This window comes from Cetorhinus maximus, unplaced genomic scaffold, assembly GCF_964194155.1.
Source record: "Cetorhinus maximus unplaced genomic scaffold, sCetMax3.hap1.1 HAP1_SCAFFOLD_1432, whole genome shotgun sequence".
NCBI classification, from domain to species: domain Eukaryota; kingdom Metazoa; phylum Chordata; class Chondrichthyes; order Lamniformes; family Cetorhinidae; genus Cetorhinus; species Cetorhinus maximus.
The window spans coordinates 55,980-79,626 of NW_027597373.1; the positions used below are offsets into that span (position 1 = coordinate 55,980).

General features: G+C 44.2%; 1 protein-coding gene across 1 annotated transcript in view; it reads right to left on the reverse strand.

The window, feature by feature from the left end:
- LOC144676213 (transient receptor potential cation channel subfamily M member 1-like) overlaps positions 1–13,254 on the reverse strand; it is a 64,470-nt gene extending 51,216 nt beyond the window's left edge. Inside the window, exons 1-4 of the mRNA XM_078536700.1 lie at positions 13,174–13,254; positions 7,504–7,583; positions 7,194–7,386; positions 4,675–4,888 (exon numbers count right to left, since the gene is read on the reverse strand). Of these exons, the coding sequence (XP_078392826.1) occupies positions 4,675–4,888; positions 7,194–7,386; positions 7,504–7,583; positions 13,174–13,254 (568 nt within the window). The remainder of the gene's footprint in view (positions 1–4,674; positions 4,889–7,193; positions 7,387–7,503; positions 7,584–13,173) is intronic.
- Between the last annotated feature and the right edge of the window lie 10,393 nt (positions 13,255–23,647).

Genomic DNA, 23,647 nt, shown 5'->3' on the forward strand with positions numbered 1-23,647 from the left:
GAGTCTTGAATATACTCAACTATTGAGTATCCACAACCCTCTGGGGCAGACAATTCCAAGGATTCACAACCCTCTGTGTGAAGAGATTTCTCCTCATTGCAGTCCTAAATTATCAATCCTTTATCCTGAGACTGTGCCCCCATGTTCTAGATTCCTCAACAAAAGGACTACTCTGTCAAGCACTTTCAGGATCTTGTATGTTTCAATGAGTTCACCTCTTATTCTTCTAAATTTCAGAGATATAGGTCCAATTTACTCAGCCTCTCATCACAGGACAACTATTTCATCCCAGAAACTAATCTAGTGAACCTTTGCTGAACTACCTCCAAGCCAAGTACATCCTTCCCTAGATATGGAAGCCAAAACTGAACACAGTATTCCAGGTGTAGTCTCACCAAAACCCTATACAATTGTAGCAAGACTTCCTTATTCTTGTACTCCAGTCTCCTTGCAATAAAGGTCAACATGGCATTTGTCTTCTTAATTACTTGCTGTACCTACATTCTAACCGTCTGTGTTGCCGCGCCCCTAGCCAAGCTGTTCCAGTACAGCTACAACACTGTCATCTACTTGACAACGTGGAAAATTGCCCAGGTATATCCTGTACACAAAAAGCAGGACAAATTCAACCCAGCCAATTACCGCCCTATCAGTCTACTCTTCATCATCAGTAAAGTGATGGAAGGAGTCATCAACAGTGCTATCAAACGGCACTTGCTTAGCAATAACGTGCTCACTGATGCTCTGGGTTCCACCAGGGCCACTCAGCTCCTGACCTCATTACAGCCTTGGTTCAAACATGGATAAAAGAGTTGAACTCCAGTGGTGAGGTGAGAGTGACTGCTCTTGATATCAAGGCAGCATTTGACCGAGTGTGGCTTCAAGGAGCCCTAGCAAAACTGAAGTCAATGGGAATCAGGGTGAAAACTCTGCTGGTTGGAGTCATACCTAGTACAAAGGAAGATGGTTGTGGTTGTTGGAGGTCAATCACCTCAGCTCCAGGACATCACTGCATGGGTTTCTCAGGGTAGTGTCCTCGGCCTAACCATCTTCAGCTGCTTCAGCAATGACCTTCCTTTCATCATAAGGTCAGAAGTGGGGATGTTCGCTGATGATTGCAGAATGTTCAGCACCATTCGCAACTCCTCAGATACTGAAGCAGTCCATGTCCAAATGTAGCAAGACCTGGACAATATCCAGGCTTGGGCTGACAAGTGGCGAGTAACAAGTGTCAGGCAATGACCATCTCCAACAAGAGAGAATCTAGCCATTACCGTTTGAAATTCAATGGCATTACCATCGCTGAATCCCCCACTATCAACATCCTGGGGGTTACCATTGACCAGAAACTGAACTGGCCGAGCCATATAGATACTGTGTACTGTGACTACAAGAGTAGGTCAGAGGCTAGGAATCCTGTGGCGAGTAACTCACCCCCTGACTCCCCAAAGCCTGTCCACCATCTACAAAGCACAAGTCAGGAGTGTGATGGAATACTCTCCACTTACTTGGATGAGTGCAGCTCCAACAACACTCAAGAAGCTTGACACCATTCAGAACAAAGCAGCCACTTGATTGGCACCCCATCCACAAACATTCACTCCCTTCACCACCGACGCATAATGGCAGCAGTGGATACCATCTACAAGATGCACTGCAGGGACTCACCAAGCCTCCTTCGACAGCACCTTCCAAATCCATGACACTATAATCTAGAAGGACAAGGGCAGCAGATAGCTGGGAACACCACCACCTGGAAGTTCCCCTCCAAGCCTCTCACCATTCTAACTTGGAAATATATTGCTGTTCCTCCACTGGGTCAAAATGCTGGGGCTCCTTCCCTAACAGCAGTGTGCGTGTACCTACACCACATGGGCTGCAGCAGTTCAAGAAGGCAGCTCACCACCACCTTCAAGGGCAATTAGGGATGGGCAATAAATGCTCACCTAGCCAGCAATGTCCACATCCCATTATAGAATAATTTTAAAAACTTGCTAAAGTTCTGTTCTCCTATCTGTTTTTACATTCCTGGTTAGTTTGCGGTCATGTTCTCTTTATTCCCTTTTTATCAAATTTTTGGATGCTCTTTGCTACTTTCTAAAACATTTGCAATCTTCAGGCCTACTATTATTATTTGCAACATTCTAACCTCTTCTTTTCACAGAATCATAGAATCTTAAAGGCACCAAAGGAGGCCATTCGGCCCATTATGTCTGCACCGGCTCTCCAAGTGAGCGTTATGACCTTGTGCCATTGCCCTGCCTTTTTCCTATACCCCTGCACATGGTTTCCATTCAAATAATCATATAATGCCCTCTTGAACGCTTCGATTGAACCTGCCTCCACCACACTTCCAGGCAGCGCATTCCAGACCCGGACCACTCTGTGTGAAAAAGCTTTTTCTCATGTCACATTTGCTTCTTTTGGAAATCCCTTTAAATCCGGTGCCCTCTCTTTCTTGATCCTTTTACAAGTGGGAACAGATTCTCCCTATCTACTCTGTCCAGCCCCCTCATGATTTTGAACATCTCTATCAAATCTCCTCTTAGCCTTCTTCTCTCCAAGGAGAACAGTCCCAATCTCTCCAATTTATCTTCGTAACTTAAGTTTCTCATCCTTGGAACCATTCTTGTAAACCTCTTCTGCAATCTCTCCAATGTGCTCACATCCTTCCTATAATATGGTGCCCAGAACTGTACACAATACTCCAGCTGAGGTCTAACGAGTGTCTTAGATAAATGCAGCATAACCTCCCTGCTCTTGTACTCCATGCCCTTACTAATAAAACCCAGGATACTGTATGCTTTATTAACTGGTCTCTCCACCTGTCCTGCCACTTTCAATGATCCATGCACATATACACCCAAGTCCTTCTGCACCTGCACCCCATTCAAAATTTCACCCCTTATTTCATATTGTCTGTCCATGTTTTTCCTACCAAAATGCATCACCTCACACTTCTCCGCATTGAACTTCATCTGCCACCTATCTGTCCACTCCACCAACTGTCTATCTTGAAGTTCCACACCATCCTCCTCGCAGTTCACAACACTTCCAAGCTTCGTATCTATCACAAACTTTGAAATTGTCCCCTGCACACCAAGATCTAGATGATTAATATATATCAGGAAAAGCAAGTGTCACAATATTGACCCCTGGGGAACCCCATTACAAACCTTCCTCCAGCCCAAAAAATATCCATTGACCATTACTCTCTGCTTCCTATTTTTCAATCAATTTTGTATCCACGTTGCTACTGTCCCTTTTATTCCATGAGCAATAACCTTTCTCACAAGTCTGTTTCAATCTAATACTATCCTTATCTTTCCCAGTAAACCATGTAGGGATCTTCCTTTCTGAGTTTATGTTTCTCAATGGAATGTATTTTTGTTGAATAGTTTCTTTAAATATTTCCACGGTTTACTTACTGCCATACCTTTAGTCTATTTGCCTACCTTAGCCAACTCTGCTCTCAGACCTAAGTAATTGGACTTGTTTGGATAAGTCTATGAATTTTGTTTGGCTCTAGAATGTGTCACTTTCAACTTGATATGGAATTCAACTGTATTTTGATCACTTTTTCCCAGAGGATCTGTTACTATGAGATTACTAATTAAACCTGTCTCATTATACAATACTAGATAGCTTTATCCCTGGTTGGTTCTACAATGTATTGCTCCAGGAAACTGTCACAGATCACCCTTGCCAATTTAATGTCTCCAGTCTATTTAACATTAAAGTTCCCCAACGGTTATTCCATTGTCTTTCTGATAAGTACCAATTATTTCTTGCATAATTCCCTGTCCAGCTGTATCACTACTGTTAGGAGACCTATAAACTACTCCCAGCCGTGTTTTCTGACCCTTGTTATTCCTAATCTCCACTCATACTGATTCTATTTACTGATCTTCTGAACCAAGATCCTTTCTCACTACTGTCCTTGTCCCTGTAATTTAATATCAGAACTACTCCTCATCCTTTTCCATTCTGTCAGTCTTTTCTAAATATTGTGTACCATGGAAAATTTATTTTGCAACCTTGGTCACTTTTTAATCATGTCTCTGCAATGGCACTTGATCTAAACCATTTATCTCTATTGTTTTTTCCTTATTCTTTGATGGAATGTGGGTGTCACTGGCAAGGCCAGCATTTGTTGCCCATCTCTAATTGCCCTTGAACTAAGTGGCTTGCTCAGCCATTCCAGAGGGCAGTTCAGAGTCAACCACCTTGCTGTGGGTCTGGAGTCACATGTAGGCCAGACCGGGTATGGCTGGCAGATTCCCTTCCTTAAAAGGACATTAGAGAATCAGATGGTTTTTCAAAACTTTCAATGATAGTTTCATGGTCACTATTACTGACACCAGCTTTATATGCCAGGTTTTATTAATTGAACTCAAATTCCACAAACTGTTGTGAGGTTTGAACCCATGTCCGCCCAAAGCATTGGCCTAGGCCTCTAGATTACAGTGACATTACTACAATGACACCACCTCCCACAATTTGTGCCACTAGTTCATCTATCTTATTTCAAATGCTTCATGTGTTGAGCTAAGCTGCACTTAACTTTAGTTTTAAACTAGTACTTTTGCATGGGCCTTCCTTGCTGATTTGCTATTACCATTAAACTCTTTGTCCCTTCTTGCTCCACTCTTCCATTCTGCTTTGGTTGCTCACCTGTGTTGACTCCAGCTGTGAATATCCAGGCTCCTGTTGTCATCGCAGCTTTAATCAGACCTTTTCCAAATACTTGTTTCAGCTTAGGCTGAAGTTCAAAGTTCTGAAGTCCACCATGAACGGATATGAGCAGCTTTGGAAGCTCCAGTTCCCATTCTGAGGTCATGAGCTGGAGCAGGAGGTCTGGCTTAGTGTCATATGACACACGGATATACTGCAAGATCAGAAGGGTAGACTGAGGCAGAAGGTCTTTGGACAAATAAACACTTTATCACAAATCATCCTATGTACCTGCCTTACCAGTCAATGTCTTCCTACTCCTGAAATAGGTTCTCCTGATCTGCTTGAGCCTGACCTCTAATCTAAAGGTGCTGGCTCTCACTGGGGGACAATTCCTGAAGGTGCTGACTCTCACTGGGGGACAGTTCCTGAAGGTGCTGACTCTCCCTGGGGGTGGGGGGGGGGGGGGGGGGGCGCAATTCCTGAGAGTGCTGACTCTCACAGGGGAACAGTTCCTGAAGGTGCTGACTCTCACTGGGGGACAGTTTCTGAAGGTGCTGACTCTCACTGGGGGACAGTTCCTGAAGGTGCTGACTCTCACGGAGGGGGGGGACAGTTCCTGAAGGTGCTGACTCTCACTGGGAAGGGGGACAGTTCCTGAAGGTGCTGACTCTCACTGGGGACAGTTCCTGAAGGTGCTGACTCTCCCTGGGAGACAGTTGCTGAAGGTGCTGACTCTCACTGGGGACAGTTCCTGAAGGTGCTGACTCTCCCTGGGGGACAGTTCCTGAAGGTGCTGACTCTCCCTGGGGGACAGTTGCTGAAGGTGCTGACTCTCACAGGGGAACAGTTCCTGAAGGTGCTGACTCTCACTGGGGGACAGTTCCTGAAGGTGCTGACTCTCACTGGGAGACAGTTCCTGAAGGTGCTGACTCTCACTGGGAGACAGTTCCTGAAGGTGCTGACTCTCACTGGGGGACAGTTCCTGAAGGTGCTGACTCTCACTGGGTGGGGACAGTTCCTGAAGGTGCTGACTCTCACTGGGGGACAGTTCCTGAAGGTGTTGACTCTCACTGGGGGACAGTTCCTGAAGGTGTTGACTCTCACTGGGGGACAGTTCCTGAAGGTGTTGACTCTCCCTGGGGGACAGTTCCTGAAGGTGCTGGCTCTCACTGGGGGACAATTCCTGAAGGTGCTGACTCTCACTGGGGACAGTTCCTGAAGGTGCTGACTCTCCCTGGGAGACAGTTGCTGAAGGTGCTGACTCTCACTGGGGACAGTTCCTGAAGGTGCTGACTCTCCCTGGGGGACAGTTGCTGAAGGTGCTGACTCTCACAGGGGAACAGTTCCTGAAGGTGCTGACTCTCACTGGGGGACAGTTCCTGAAGGTGCTGACTCTCACTGGGAGACAGTTCCTGAAGGTGCTGACTCTCACTGGGGGACAGTTCCTGAAGGTGCTGACTCTCACTGGGGGGTAGGACAGTTCCTGAAGGTGCTGACTCTCACTGGGGGGACAGTTCCTGAAGGAGCTGATTCTCACTGGGGGACAGTTCCTGAAGGTGCTGACTCTCACTGGGGGATAGTTCCTGAAGGTGCTGACTCTCACTGGGGGATAGTTCCTGAAGGAGCTGATTCTCACTGGGGGACAGTTCCTGAAGGAGCTGATTCTCACTGGGGGACTGTGGGAGATAACTTTTGTTCTCTGTCTCTTCCACCAAATTTCCTACTCTCCATTTGCATTCCATCTAAAGGGTAAAATTATTCTTGATATAGTTGTGTCCAGTACAGCTGTCCAGATGGGCCTTGATCAACATTTCACACAAATTACTCAAAAAGCTGATTTTGTACAGATCATGTTTTGTTTAACTGCACTCTAATTGAGTGAAACATTGAATCTAGGTCACAATAGGATTACTTGATGAAATCAAGTTTAAATCACATTCTCAATGCAGAATTCTGGTAATAAATATTCGGAGCAATGAGGAGAGCAAGTGCCCACAGCAAGGGGAGGTGCAGCACAAACTCAATCCCTTTGTTCCTAATTCAAGTTGATAAAATAAAACAAGGCATTTTTAAAAGAGCGAGAAACTCACTCAGGACAGGCATTAGAATTCCTCACCCCCAACAGCACCCCCACCATCAGCCCATCCCACCCAATCCCAAACCTAGTCCTACACATCATACCGGCCTCTCCCACACCCCCAGCACCCTTCAGCCCAACTCACGTCCAAGCCCTTAGTTCCACCTCACTCAATACAAGAATCCACTTCCCCAACCGTTCACAGCCATTCATTTTGTAGTGGATCTGGGATGATTGGGGTCAGATTCACACAGGTAATAACTGTGGTGAATTTTTAATTACATTGTACCAGTTTTTAAAATTGTTCTGGACCAACCACTTGGTGGAGGGGCAGGCAAATCCAGCTTCTCCAAGGAGACATGGTGAGAAAAGTCTTAATGTTGATTCAGCTTAATATCACAGGCAACTTGTAGTGCATGATTTGGTTTTTGGTCCTTACCATGGCTTTGCTGGCGTGACCTCCGCCTTGAAATTCCATGGCTCCAAAAGCATCAGTGGGACTAGCCTGTGTGTGCTTACTGGGCATCCATTTCTCAGGCTGAACCAGCTGCTTCTCTTCTTCTCCTGCTTCACTGGACGGGGCAGTCGGAACAATGACGACATGCTGACCGATCAGCTGACCACAGCCGCACCTTGGAAAGGAAGGGGCAGTGACTACATCTGAAGGAGACACTAAGTTACCAACCCAACGCTACTTTAATGTGAAACCCCAACAAACTGAATGCCCCTCGTCAAAACTCTACTGTTACCTTTGTGGGTCTTTTGGGTTTGGGACAACACAAATGCAATCACGCTTCTGGAAGTTTTTCTCTATCCAAGCTTTGTGACCCTGGAGTTAAAAACAAACATTTTTAAAAAATTAAAATGGCAGGGATATAATCTAGAGGTAGGAAGCAAGTTTGTGAATACTGCAAGAAAGTGGTGAAGGAGCATGTGCCCTCATGTGCTCACACTCATCACTATTGTCCTGCTGCTAACAGAAAATGGTACCCGTGTTGACTTTAATACTCAGTAACAACAACAACTTTCATTTATATAGCATAATTAATGTCATTAAACTTCTCAAGGTGCTTAACAGTAACATTACCAGACAAAAACTGACACTGAGCCATTTAAGGAGATATCAGGAAATTGGCCAAAAGCTTGGTTGAGACTGGCCTCTCTCTCCCCTCCTTAAAGAGGCTCCTTAAAACGTAGGTTTTAAGGAGCTTCTTAAAGGAGGAGAGAGAGGTCAAGAGAATTTAGGGAGGAAATTTCAGAGTGTAGGGCCTAGGAAGCTGAAAGCCCAACCACCAATGGTGGAGGAATTAAAATTAGAGATGAGCAAGAGGCCAGAACTCAAGGATTGCAAAGGTCTTGAAGGTTGTGGGGCTGGATGAGAGGTGGGAAGGGGTGGGGCAAGGCCATTGAGGGATTTGAACACAAGGATGAGAATTTTAAAATATTGGCATTGCTGGACCAGGAACCAATGTAGGTCATATAAGCACAGGGATGGTACATAAATGGGACGGTGCAAGTTTGGAAATGGGCAATAAAGTTTTGTTGGAGAGTTGAATTTGGGAGAATTTTGCTTCTCTGTTGCTGAAGCTATCCATTCCCTGCAATTTAAGTCCTTTAGCTCAGAGCCTGAGACTCATAAACACGCAGATAAATAGACACCAACTTAGAACAAGTTCACTCATAAATCAAGGACTCAAATTGAATTCAAAAGTGGACTTTTATTTAAATTGAGAACAGGATTTTGCTTTGCTGTTCTGTTGTTCTCCTACCACCCTGCCCCCATCCCCCAATATCTTACCGCTGGGGAGCAGAGAGGATTTGGTGGAAATCACAAATGGGGCAAAGGATGCCCAAGGTTTATGTGTGGGATCAGGAGAAGATTTCCTAGTCTCTGGGACAACAAGGAAATCTGATTCACTAATGTCCTTTAGGGAAGGAAATCTGCCGTCCTTACCTGATCTGGCCTACATGTGACCCACAGCAATGCGGTTGACTCTTAAATGCCCTCTGAACAAGGTCACTTAGGGATGGGCAATAAATGCTGGCCTAGCCATCAACGCCCACATCCCATGAATGAATAAAAAAAAACTTAAGCTCATTTACCTGGGCCCGCTGTCAACCTTAGCTTCTCTGCTTCTGGCACTGACCATTGCAGCCACGATCTCTGCCTAAACTCAAATCAGGGTCCGAGTGAGGTCCTTGATCCCAACATTCCAATTTTCCTTTCTAATGAGGTCCCCCTTGCCCATGGCTGGCGGCTACGATACTCTAGTGGGGCTCTAGTGTTTTACATTCAAAGCAACTGAACTTAATCATACAGCTTTTGAACTGTAAAAGGTGTCTGGCCCTACCACGCAATTAGCTTTCAGCCATGTTCAATTTATTAGAACAAACATGCAAAGAATTTCATGCAGAAGAATATAATAAAAGCAATGGTCCCAGAACAGAAACACAATTTCAGAAAGCAAAATTTAAATATGCATCACAATTCTACCTTGATAAAGAAATGTTTTCTTTTTGGAAAAATATACTTTATTCATAAAAGATCTGAAAAAAAAACATTAAGAAATGTCACTGAATTTACAATTATTTCTGATGGGGAAACTACCTCTGTTATAAACTGGGCCAAATCCTTCCTTTATTCTACTCTCCCACCTTTTTGTTGCTGGAGGTTTCTTCAGCTCACTAATAATGCAATGAAATGCTTTGTGGTTTCAACCACCTTGCTCCTTCTATCAATCCACTCTCATGAGCAGCTTCCTGTTGCTTCCCTGAGATTCTCCGTGCCTATGAGGACGACCTTTGAATATTATGAGTCAAGTGCGGCCACTTCAGGAACAGCTCACGTGGCCAGAAATTGAGTGCGCTGCTTTGCTTAGCTCATGATTTGAGCTGGGAGGTAAATCCTCTTGTGGTTTCATGATTCTTCGCAGTGGCCCCGTTGGCTCGAGCACTTTACTTCGCATGAGACAAGGCACAATAAGTCTAGGCTGATAAGAACCCATCACCACGTCGCTATACGATCCTTTCATCCGCCTCCACTCCCCTCCCCGATCCTCAGTTGGTGCGATGATTGAGCAGCCCATGCAGATGAACCTTAAACACAAGCTTGCAGGAACCATATTCAGATTCAGCTATTTCTCCAGAATTGGAACCGGGATTTGGGTAGACACTGAAAAACCCCTCGTTAAAGTTACAGTTCTACATTCAGGACATAAGAAAGATTAAACGGGCTGGTGAAGAGAGCTCACACAACAATAATCAGAGTTAATCTGCCCAATGCCCACTAATCAAATCCTGGGTTTAAAAGGTTCAGAAGCTTAAATACAGAAAGGGGTTTAGAAAAAAAAGTGAGATTCATTATTCATTCACGCAAATTACTGCAAACAACTGGAAATCCACAAATAAGGCTACTCTATTAATAAACCATCATTCTAGTCAAATACTTCAATTCACATTAGATTTACCACATTGTGCATGGAATGAATGCTGACTCTCACTGGGGGACAGTTCCTGAAGGTGCTGACTCTCCCTTGGGGACAGTTCCTGAAGGTGCTGACTCTCACTGGGAGACAGTTCCTGAAGGTGCTGACTCTCACTGGGGGACAGTTCCTGAAGGTGCTGACTCTCACTGGGAGACAGTTCCTGAAGGTGCTGACTCTCATTGGGGGGCAGTTCCTGAAGGTGCTGAGTCTCACTGGGAGGGGACAATTCCTGAAGGTGCTGACTCTCCCTGGGGGACAGTTCCTGAAGGTGCTGACTCTCACTGGGGGACAGTTCCTGAAGGTGCTGACTCTCACTGGGGGACAGTTCCTGAAGGTGCTGACTCTCACTGGGAGACAGTTCCTGAAGGTGCTGACTCTCACTGGGAGACAGTTCCTGAAGGTGCTGACTCTCACTGGGGGACAGTTCCTGAAGGTGTTGACTCTCACTGGGGGACAGTTCCTGAAGGTGCTGACTCTCACTGGGAGGGGACAGTTCCTGAAGGTGCTGACTCTCACTGGGGGACAGTTCCTGAAGGTGCTGAGGGCACAGATTTAACACATTCGATACAAGAACCACAGGGAAGATGAGGATAAAATATCTATGCATTAAGTTGTTGTGTTCAGGAATTCATCAGAAAAGGTGGTGGAAGCAGACCAATAGCAACTTTCACCAGGGATTTGGATAAATACTTTGAAAGGCAAAAATGTGCAGGACTATGGGGAGAGAGCAGGAGTGTGGGACTAATTAGATAACCCTTTGAAAGAGCCAGCATGGTTACGATGGGCCGAATAATTGAACCTCTTTAACATTTTGCTCCCTGTAAATGCGCTCGTTACAATTCTGGAACACAAGTCTTGAAGTATGCTCTCCCCTTGCGAATCCCCAAGTCACACATTAACTACACCCAAAATGCTATGTCAGTGACTGTTCCCAGTTGAATGCGAGTCTGTTCTCACCTGCTGCCAAAATGATCAAGTGGTGACTGAATCTCTCATTCCTGTTCTCCTGTGGGAATTCTACTGGGGCTTGTGCTCAATGCTCCATATAGCAGCAACACCAAGACCAGTAATTCAGCAGATGGGTGAGCACAGGTTTAGTCCCAACTCTCATTACCGCAGGGTAAAGTTCGAATGCAGTTCCCCATTGCAGGACGAGGACTTTCGAAAACTCTGTGGTCACAAATGGTTTTAATATTCTACCCTAAATGTAATGTTAATCCTTAAATATTACTCACATCTGCAACACAGGGTCAGATTCCTGTCATTCCACACATTCTAGGACTTATCATGATTGATCATTGCTCAGAGTTGAATCTTCCCTGATGGATATCAGAAACCACTTCCAGAATCCAATGCGTTTCAAATTAGAAATAATTCATTTGCCCAAACGGTGACTCATGCTTCTAATCACTGTACTGGTAACACATTAAAGGGGTAATGTGTTCTGACAAATAACCTTGTATTCAGATCAAGTCAGACAGAGAATTGCCATCAACAGACAGAGAGCCATAAATCTGAGGCATCAACTCATGCCAGAATCAGAAAAATGGCCAATCACAGCAGACTGCCTCAATTGTGAAGGACAATAGTAAGTGGCCATTGTTAAATATTTTTCTCTTCATTTCAGCATTTTGCTCTTTTTGTTCTTATTGGTCTTCATATCTTGCTTTTCAAGGGTTTCTTATCCTTCCCTTAATTTGCAGCAAGTTAAAATGCCAGGAAGTACTCTGCACTGTTCATTATCCATGAGAACACAATGCTGAGGCCGGAGATTGAAATCCTATAGCACGAGAGTTGGAGGTTGTGATCCTGATGTGTATATCACAACATCCCTCAGCCCTGCATGCCATCCTTCAATCCAATACTATCTCCCTCACCAACCGCCACCCCGCAATTTATTTTTAATTCATTTTTAGGGTGTGTCGCTGGCAAGGCCAGCATTTGTTGCCCATCCTTAATTGCCCTTGAACTGAGTGGCTTGCTAGGCCATTTCGGAGAGCAGTTAAGAGTCAACCACGTTGCTGTGGGTCTGGAGTCACATGTAAACCAGATTGGGTAAGGACGGCAGGTTTCCCTCCCCTAAAGGGCATTAGTGAGCCAGATGGAGTTTTATCGCAATCCACTGGTTTCATGGCTATTCATAAGTCTAACTTTTTAATTCTAGATTATTAATTGAATTTAAATTTCCCCAGTAGCCATGGTGGGATTTGAACTCACGTCTCGAATGCAATAGTCCAAGCCTCTGGATTACTAGTCTAGTAACATTATTACTATGCTACCATCCCTGTGATATCCCTTGAACCCTACAAAAGTGCTAGGTTCCAGTACTGGCCTCTACTGAGTCCACTGATTTGAGCCAAGGGATCTAGAACTGGCCACAGGACTCATACTGGGGAGAGGAAAAACCATCAGCTGAATATTCACACTCTGACTATCATCAGTAACTCTTACTAGAAAGTGTGTGGAGTTTGAGTGTGGAGAGGATCAGGTAGTCAGTGACACCTTCCACAGTCAAATAGCCTGTGCCATTCACTTCCTTGGCACATATGTCACTTGTCTGAGGCACAGGAGGGTATCGGGTGAGAGTCTGGAGGCTGGAAAATAAACCGATGCTCAGTATAAGTTTTGAGCTGATGTCACACTTTCACAGATGACCCATAAATGTAAAAGTGCATGTATGATGCAGTTATCACAACAAGACCTGTGCCTCAATCAGACACCAACTGGGGGAACATTTAACTCTTTAAAACCTGTTCTGAAATTATAAAAGAATGGACCTTCGATTTTTCATCATCTCCCACTCTGGCCTCCTTACACTAGCTCCTCTGGAGATTTTGCATCATTTATACTTGACTCATGGGTAAACACCATTTATACACTGGACAAGGAGGATGAATTGGCAGCTTAGACAGTTATTACCACCTTCGTACTCACCTTTTGTGACCCGGATATCGTACGTTTAATGGAGTTGCGCTTCAAGGACCCACTCATTTTTTTCGAGGAGCCTGTAAACATCCTTCCTGTTTAGCGGCCTGCTCTACCTGCTCATGCCTTGCATGTGTCTCCAAGGTGGGTTCAGATGACACTTGCACTGAACCAGTGGTGCAGGCACACATTGTAAGGGAGAAAAATAAAAAAAAAGGAGATGGCAGTGGACTGACAGACAGCTGTTGCTAGAGTAATACGGAGAGTGGATCAATGGAGCGCAGGACAACACATCAGCCCCACTCTACCCCTCCTATAATCAGGCTTAGAGCACAGCCGCTGACAGCAACTGCTGAAAGGATGGAGATTTAACAAATGGCGATTGGAGATAAATCTACTTTGCAGGGCGGAGATTTTATACATACGCAGGAGTCAGATGGGAATAATTTATATTATTGAAAAAAAGTGACTGAATGAAGCAGATGGTCAACATTTGTTGGAAGGTAGAGTTAGTACAGCGATGGGGTAAGGGCTGAGAGCTGACCAGCACATCCCAGACTAATGCACAGTCCACAATAGAGATGGAATTACAATGAAGAATTACAGTTTGCTGAACACTACTTAAAAAAATACAGTTTCCCACTAATATTTTACAGATACAGGAACTCAGTGATGGTCATACTTGGATCTCTCGCTGTCACACTCGTGTTTCTACAAAGGACTCACTAAAGATCAGCAGCAGCACCACTGCCTTATATTCCCTCTCTCGCTGCAGTAAAACCGGCTGCCCCAGCACAGAAACAGGCCATTGAGCCCATCAAATTTCAACCAGCTGGGTTCTCCACGCAGAGTCATGGGTTAATTGTTGCACAAAAGGAGGCCATTCAACCCAACACGTCCATGCCAGGCCATCCATTCTAATCCCTCTCTCCTGTTCACTCTCCATGTCCTTTGATATCCCACCCAGTTTCTCATTAACCTTCAACAATCCATTTTAAAGCAACTATGGTATTGGGCCTTTCAAAGAGTTTGTGGATTGTACTGGAACAGGGGCTTACGGCTGAGAATTCCACACTCACCCCCCACCGTGTGTTAAGGAATTCCAGTCTCCCTTTTTGGGCAATGCAGCACCACCTGCTGGAACGTGCTCAATACTACACGAACCATTTCATTTCCAAACCAGAGCCCAGAGGTGCCGTTGTCAATATTAAAAATAAGAAGGAAGTTGCATTTCTATAGCACCTTTCATGACCTCAGGATGTCCTCAAAGCTTTTCACAACAAACAAAGTATTTGTATGAAGCATTGTGGTGGAATTAGAGGTAACCTGATGACATGGGTTTGGTCATTTATTGTTCGGCATTTTCACACAGACTTTATTTCTCTTCGGGGGGACAGTGGGGAAGTGTTGAAGGGATTAACAGACTGATTATCAACCTATTTGAACCACATCATGAACAATCCTTCTGTGACCACTATGTCCTGAAGTGGGACTTGACCCCAGAGGTACTGGCTCACAGGCAAGAGCACTACTTACAGGGCCACAAGACTTTCATAATGGTTGACAGACTGTTGAGATAAAGAGCCAGACTTTCCTGTCCTGAGTTTGGACAGAAAAGGAGGCAGGACAGCAAAAAAAAAGAAATGGCATTGGCGGCCAGTCTGCCGCCTCTGTCCCCAACTCCATTCCAGAGGGCGGAGGGGGAAGAGCAGGTGGCAGGTAGGAAAGTAAAGTTGCCCTCCTTGTTAATTGGACGTGCCGAGTTCATTAGGGACCTCGTTGAGAATTCGCATTCTGATTTCCCAAAATTTTCATGGCGACAGGTGCCTTGATAGGAGCTCCCTGAAGCTGACCAGTTGCAGCCTGGCAGGAACAGGGGCAATAGCACTGAAACAGTTTTACTTAGTGAGGAAAAAATGAAAGTTTGGACCAAAATAACCACTAAGCAGCAATGATATTTCAATAACCAAACTCTCCCTACCCTGTCCCGAGTCCCAGCTCTCTAATTGTTATGGCCACTTTGAAAATGAAGATTCTCTCAATTTTTTGAAGACCACACACAGGTGGCTGCCTCAGCAATGGTTGTCAAGTCAGCCAGAGCATGGCTGACTTCCCTGGTGTCCCACCTCCATTCCCACACCCTGGCCATTAATTGGGCAGAAGACCCATCCCTAGGGTCATTAAGACCCCAACCCTATGAAAATCACACTTCATAGCAGGCTGGCTTTGGGGACAGGTTCGCAACCCGGAATTCCGATTCCCTCCTCCGATGGGAAAATCCAACCCAAAGTTCTCTGACTAGTGCAATGTGACAGGGGTCAGTTCTGGGGCCTCAGCTTTTCACCATATACATCAATGACCTGGAAGAAGAAACAATGGAGAGTTTATCACCCAAGTTTGCTGATGACATTAACTTAGGAAGCACAATAACTTGCATAAACGAAAACAAGAAGTTACAGGAATTCACCAAGGCTCCTTCAACAGCACCTTCCAAACCCACGGCCACTACCATCTAGAAGGACAAGGGCAGTAGATAGATGAGAACACCACCACCTGGAAGTTCCCCTCCAAGTCACTCACTGTCCTGCCTTGGAAATATATCACCGTTCCTTCACTGTCGCTGGGTCAAAATCCTGGGACTCCCTTCCTAACAGCACTGTGGGTGTACCTACACCACACGGACTGCAGCGGTTCAAGAAGGCAGCTCACTACCACCTTCTCAAGGGCAGCTAGGAATGGGCAATAAATGCTGGCTCAGCTAGCGAAGCCCCCATCCCTTGAATGAATTTTAAAAAAACATAGGGGCATAAACAGAGCAAGGTAGTGGGCCAGACGGAGTTTAACACAGGGAATTGCAAGTTCATCCAGCTTTGATCTAAGAAAGATGAATCAGAATATTTTGTTAAAGAGGCAACTGACTAGGAATTGTAGAAGAGCTAATCTCCATGAACACAAATAACTAGAAGCCAGTGCAGGCATAAAATGTGATCAAAAGCTGAATTGGAGTTTTGGTCTTTATTTCAAAGAAGCTGGAATATAAAGGTTGGAAATTAAATTTTAGTTGCACTGAGTTTTGGTTAGACCCCAACTGGAATATTGCATTCAGATCTGGGCACTGCACCTCAGGAACAATACATTGGTGTTGGAAGGGGCACAGCAAAGAATCACCTAATGACACCAGAACTGAAAGGGTTAAATTATAATGAGGTCAGTTTGTACAAACTTGGTTTGTATTGCCTTGAGTTTAGAAAGTTGAGGGGGATTGAATGGAGATGTTTAGAATGATAAAGTGGTTCAATAGAGTAGATCTAGAGAAACTAATTCCTCTGGTGGGGAATCCAGAACAAGGGAGCTTAGCCTTGAAATTAGAGCTGGGCTGTTCAGGGGTGATGTTATGAAAACCTTTTCACACAAATATTGTAGAAATCTGAAATTCTCTCTCCCAAAATGTTGTGGATGCTCTAATGTGTCAATTAGAACGGTCAAGACTTAGATTTATAGCTTTTTGTTGGTTTCAGAGATTTGGAACAAAAATGGAAAAATGGAGAGGAAATTCTGAATCAGCCATGATCTAATTTAATAATGGTGCTGGTGTGAGGTGCTTGAATCATTTTCCTCTGCCCATTATTTTAATTCAGAGTCTTATTTGAAATAAATAATAACACCCCTCAATAGCAGACAGAGCATTAGGACATGATAGTGAAGCGTAAATAAAAGCAAAAAACTGCGGATGCTGGAAATCCAAAACAAAAACAAAAATACCTGGAAAAACTCAGCAGGTCTGGCAGCACCTGCGGAGAGGAGCACAGTTAACGTTTCGAGTCCGTATGACCCTTCAACAGAACTAAGTAAAAATAGAAGAGAGGTGAAATATAAGCTGGTTTAAGGGTGGGGGGGTGGGACAAGTAGAGCTGGATAGATCACTGGCCCTCTATCCAGCTCTACTTGTCCCACCCCCCCTTAAACCAGCTTATATTTCACCTCTCTTCTATTTTTACTTAGTTCTGTTGAAGTGTCATTCAGACTCGAAACGCTAACTGTGTTTCTCTCCGCAGATGCTGCCAGACCTGCTGAGTTTTTCCAGGTATTTTTGTTTATGGTAATGAAGCGAGTCTCCTAATGTCATTCAGTGTTTATACCTGTTCACATTAACATGAAGAAGCTCTCCGATTAATATCTTAAGTGCTTGAGTTTACAATTGGAGGATTGTTAATTCTCCATTGTTGAATACATTTAAGTCTGGGATAGGCAGATTTTTGATCTCTCAGGGAATCAAGAGCGTTATGACCGGTCTCTGGGCGAGTTTCCCCCCATTTGTTATGATCCCAGGCAAAGGAGCCCAAATTGTTTTTCTCTCGGGTGAGGAGGGATGAACTGACTCCCCTTCTTTATTCAACCTCCCTCGGTCACAACAAGGTTAATTTAAAAAGGATCCCTTCCCTCGTGGATACCTTTTCCCAGTCCAAATGTATTTATGTTTGAAAAGGAACCAATTTAACCAGGCTTTCTTGAGTCAAAGAAAGAGTGAGTTTATTAGTTACTAAAAATGGAGGAAAAAATAATAAAAATGCAACACACACACACACAGATTAGAAATGAGAAGTGAGTCCAAAATTAAAAGTTAAAAATAACGAATCAGTCTTTGGCTTGTCCGTGAGAAGTAGATGGCGAAACGTTGTGCCATTAAGCTGGGTGATTCTGGTAGAGCTGACTTCTATAGGTTAGCTGAAAGGAGTTGTCCTGTTTCCTTTTCGACTGTGGCTTGCTTCCAACAATCAGAGCGAGGCCCCTTTACCTGCAGCTGCAGGGATGCCTAGTTGATGTTCTTCAGCTGTGACCTTCACAGCACATACTAGCACCAGAACAGAACACCAGACGAGCACACAGAGACCAGGGTTGCAGTTGGCTTTTAACCCCTTTTCTTGTGTATTCTTGGAAGGGAAAAACAAACATGTCTTTCACCCAGAAACTGCTTTCTTTCAACTCAGATCATGTTCACAGACTGGGAAAAAAAACTTAACAGGAAATGGTTTCTACTGAGGTGGTAATCAGTTTCTATTATCTCTGCAACCATGGGAGATTACAGTTCAGTTTTTGCTTTGCATCTCTTCTTTTGAAGTGCCTCTGTCTGAAGTAGGCCTTGATAACTTTTAGGTGCGACACTCTGTTCTCTCTGGACTAGCTGGTCACATATAATCCACATAGGAATTTTCCAGCAAGTGGTTACTTTACAGTCTCAGCCAACCTTTGCTTGTAAGTCCTTTTTTAAAAAAACACATGTCTTATTAAAAGTTCAATATGTCTGTACGTTATTCGGGGCTATGGTCTGTGGTCATGACAAGAGGTATGGGGAGCAGGCAGGAAAGTGGAGCTGAAGCCTGAGACCAGCCGTGCTCGTATTTAATGGTGAGCGGTCTCAATGGGCCATATGGTCTACTCCTGCTCTGATTTCTTTTATTCTTTCACTCTAGTATTGCAGGCTTAATTTAAAGGTGAAAGGTCATGATCTAATGTCCACACTCCCCACAATCTAACATTTTTTTGCAGAATTTGATGACATGAAGTTGATTGAGGAATAGATATGCCATTGATTTATTATCTGAAAACAAGCCCTAGATGTGACCAGACTTACAACTGTACTGAATAGGATGTGCACTTGACACAAATGGATTAGTTTTGTTTCATTATTATAAAAGTAATATTTAATCAATTAAAAACAAGAGTTTTAATTCTTTAGAATGAGGTCATCCAGCTGATGAACATTTGAGAATGAAAGCCAAAAGTTTGATTTAATTATTTCGCAACCTCTGTTGTATCAGTGCCAGGGGTGCTAGATCAGTTCTCCCAGAGCCCTCCAGGCCTGCACTATACAGCTGCGCTTCTGTGTCAGACAGTACAAGTGTTATGGCACAGTGGATGGTAAATGTTGAGCTGTTCAAATCCCAGAAGGGAACTTGAAACTGTCACAACTATTTTACACTTTATATTTATTTCGAGACGCTGGCCTTGAATTCAGTAGTAATAAGACCACTGAGTCTTATAGGTTTCTTACTAAACTAAACTAAACCTTTATTAATAAAAACTTTTTAAATTATTTTAAGCACATAGATAGGTTTACAAATTACTACTATGAATAACTTCTCGCTCCCCTAGTTAATTTAGCTCCTAGTTACACCTTCATTAAGGCAATAGTAAAACACAGATTTAAACAGACCCAACCAAAGCACACATCCTGGACAGTCGAATTCAAAATGAGTTTTTCTCAGCTTCAGTTCCTTGTAAACAATAGCTTGAGGCTTAGATGCTGGAGGCTTTTCACACTTGTGTTTGATCTTAAAATGCCTTCTCTCATTTATACATATTTTTTCCATTGAATGCAAATTCCAATTGTTTCACTATGCCTTTGGACTTTCCCTCTATAATAAAAATCTATCAAAGTACTAATTTTACCAGTAATCTTTGGGAAAAATAAACACACTGTTTCTTAACTTCTTCTGGCTAGATGTAACATTTCACCCCCTCTTTTGAATTCAAGCTACTCTGGTTTATTTAAAAATGCAAATGTTTTCTTTACGCCTCACATTCTAAAACTTCTCCCATGTTTACCTATTTAGCATTTCAAACCTAGCTTCTCTTCTTACATCAAAGCCTTCAGACCAGCTGCCTTTAATTCAGTTAAGTCTCACACACACACACACAATTATTGTACTTTACAATAAATTCCAATAACATTATGAAAATGATCATATCTACCTGACAAGACAGATTCAGCAGCATACATGAAGGGTAAAGCTGCATCAGTACTTCTATACATATTATGCTCAGGTTTTTTAAACCTCTCCAGTCCACAATGTTTGGGACCAAGTCATTTCTGGATTTTGGAATTTTCTGGATTGTAGAATGATGTTAGTTTGCTGAACCACAAATGTGTGAACCTGAAAACACCTTAGATATAAATATTTACCTGAAACATATGTGATAAAACAATATTAAGGAGTAATAAAAATTGTTTACTTATCTAAATACTGCATCTTCCATGTTTCTGCTCCCGAAGTCCTGTACTAAAATGATGCCGTGACATCAAGGGAATGCTGGGATCTGCTCAAAAATGTTCAGGACAACTGGTGCTTCCGAATGATAGATTTCTGGACTAGAGTGGTTAGAGTGTATTATGAAAATTGAGCAAGGAGAAAAATAAGAGTTCATAGTGTATGGATAACATGTTAGCATGGACAGAGAATTAGTTAGCTAACAGGAAGCACAGAGTAGGGATAAATGGGTCTTTTTTGAGTTGGCAAGATGAGACAAGTGGAGTGCCACAGGGATCAGTGCTGAAGCCTCACTATTTACAATTTATATCCATGACTTGGATGAAGGAACAGAAGGCTAAGCCTGGTGGCTAAATTTGCTGATGACACAAAGATAGGTAAGAAAGTAAGTTGTGAAGAGGACAAAAGGAGTCTGCAAAGGGATATAGAAAGATTAAGTGAGTGGGCAAAAATTTGGCAGATGGAGTATACTGTGGGGAAATGTGAACTTGTCCACTTTGGTAGGAAGAATAGAAACGCAACATTTTATTTAAATAGGGAGGGTTTGCAGAACTCTGAAGTACAGAGGGATCTGGGTGTCCTGGTACATGACTCAGGAAAAGTTAGTATGCAGGTACATCAAGTGATTAGGAAAGCAAATGGAATGCTGTTGTTTATTGCAAGGGGAATGAAATATAAAAGCAGGGATGTTTTGCTACCGTTGTACAGGGTGTGGATGAGACCACATCTAGAGTACTGTGTATAGTCTTAATCTCCTTATTTAATAAAGGATATAAATGTTTTAGAGGCTGTTCAGAGAAGGTTCACTCGATTGATACCTGGGATGGGGTGTTATCTTATGAAGAAAGGTTAGACGGGATGGGCCTGCATCCATTAGAGTTTAGAAGAGTGAGAGGTGATCTTATTGAAACATATAAGATCCTGAGGGAACTCGATGGGGTGAATGCTGAAAGGATGCTTCCCTTAGAGGGGAAGACTAGAACTAGGGGACACAGTTTAAAAATAAGGGGACACCAATTTAAGATGGAGATGAGAAGGAATTTTTTCTCTCAGAGGGTCGTGAATCTATGGAACTCTCTTCCCCAGAGAGTGGTGGGGACAAGGTCAATGAACATTTTTAAGGCAGCGGTAGATAGATTCTTGACTAACAAGGGAATCAAAGGTTATCGGGGATAGGCGGAATGTGGAGGTCAGCCATGATCTTATTGAATGGTGAAGCAGGCTCAAGGGGCTGAACTCCTGCTCCTAATTCGTATGTTTGCATGTTCTCTGTTACAGGAAGGAAAGAATTAAACAAGAATTTAACATGTGGGGTTGAGGGGGACACAATTGGCTGTGACTGTGTGGAGAGATGACCAGGGAGGATTGCAAGGGTGCAATAATTGTCCTCAATTCTCCATAGCTGCTGAGAGGGAAAACAATCAGCTGTGGTTCCTGAACCTGATCAGTATCTAGTGACCCGGCGAGAAAGTGCAAGTGCTGGGGGCATCAGGGGAGGACAGGATGAATGTCACACGCCTCCCCTGGTCAAATGTTGTGTTGATGTTAATTGTCCAGGTTCATAACGGGAGTGGGGTGGGATCAGGAGCTGTACAACCCCATCCCAGCGAGAGTCTGTATCATCAGGGGATGGGGCAGTTGGGAAGGGAGGAGAGAAGAACATTTAAGATGGAAGGGGATAATTCATCCCAAACTCCCTCTGAAAGTAGGTCAGGGTGCAGGACTTTTTGGTTAAATGTAGACACAGAACAGATGTAAATGTGAAATAATGAAAGTTGGAATTTAACAATCGGCCTCCAGCTGCTCTGACATCTCTGGAAATTAATTGGAGATTACAAACTCCAAGCTGTTTTATTTGCAATCACAATCCTTTCATTCCATTAATCCATGACTCATCACTGACACTGGACTGGCTCCACCTACACCTCTCCAAACTGAGCTAGTGGTAGTTTATAGAAGGAATAGAAATGGGCAGAGTTTATTGGGTTTTCGACCACGGAATTGTATGAATGAGAAGTCGTGTGCGTTGGTCAGCGGAATCTCTGTCCCAATTCCTGGCCAAAGCCTCACTGTCACATTCCTGTGCCTTGCTCACTGCACGTCCAGTAACAGAGCAGAGCCCTAACATTTGTACATGTGGAATCCTGCCTGACTTTGCAGATAAGAGGATTGGGATAAAGTTGTTTTAAGCACCAAAATCTAATGGCACAGGGCAGCTGCTGTGTGTGTGCTACGTTCCAGTAACTCATACACAGCTGGAGCTAAAGAGAACTTAACACCACAGCTCCAGAAGCTGCAGATTGGTTTTACCTTGATGAAGGTACCTGTTCCGAGTAGATGAATAATTCTGTTCCTGGCCCCCGCACCCCCCCCACCCCCACCCAGTCCACACCTCCATGTTCCACTCATCATCTTGCCTCCCGCCAACTTGGAGAGGTTCCAGAGACTCTGGAATTCTCAGGCCTCTTTGAGAGAGTGTTGACCAATTACTGATCTGGGCTGGATATCCCAGCAGATCCTGATCCTGCCCTCACCTGACATCCACACTGCATCTAGAGTGACTCGGTAACAAAGAAAGAAAGATTTGTATTTATATAGCACCATTCACAACCTCAGCATACCCCTAAGCACTTTCCACCCAATGTAGGACTCTTGAAGTGTAGTCACTATTGTAATGTAAGAAACTTGGCAGCCAATTTAAGTACAACAAGATCCCACAAGCAGACATGACTAATAATCTGTTTTTGCGATGTTGATTGAAGGATAAATATTGGCCAGGGCACTGGGTATAGCTCCCAGGCTCTTCTTCAAAATAATGATCATGGAATCTTTTATATTCACCCAAGAAGACAAATAGGCCTCAGCTTAACAACTCATCTAAAAGATGGCTCCGCTAATAGTTCAACACTGCCTTGGGACTGCCCCTCCTACAATGCAGCACTCCCTTAAAGCTGCCCCTCCAATAGCGCAGCACTTCTTCTATATGGAGCCTCTGAGAGTCTGGCCCTCCCTGTCCTGCCTCTCTGACAGTGCAGCACACCCTCAGTGCTGACCCTCCGACAGTGCAGCACACCCTCAGTGCTGACCCTCCGACAGTGCAGCACACCCTCAGTGCTGACCCTCCGACAGTGTAGCACACCCTCAGTGCTGACCCTCCGACAGTGCAGCACACCCTCAGCGCTGACCCTCCGACAGTGCAGCACACCCTCAGCGCTGACCCTCCGACAGTGCAGCACACCCTCAGTGCTGACCCTCCGACAGTGCAGCACACCCTCAGTGCTGACCCTCCGACAGTGCAGCACACCCTCAGTGCTGACTCTCCAACAGTGCAGCACCCCCTCAGTGCTGACCCTCCAACAGTGCAGCACTCCTTCAGTGCTGACCCTCCGACAGTGCAGCACTCCTTCAGTACTGACCCTCCGACAGTGCACCAC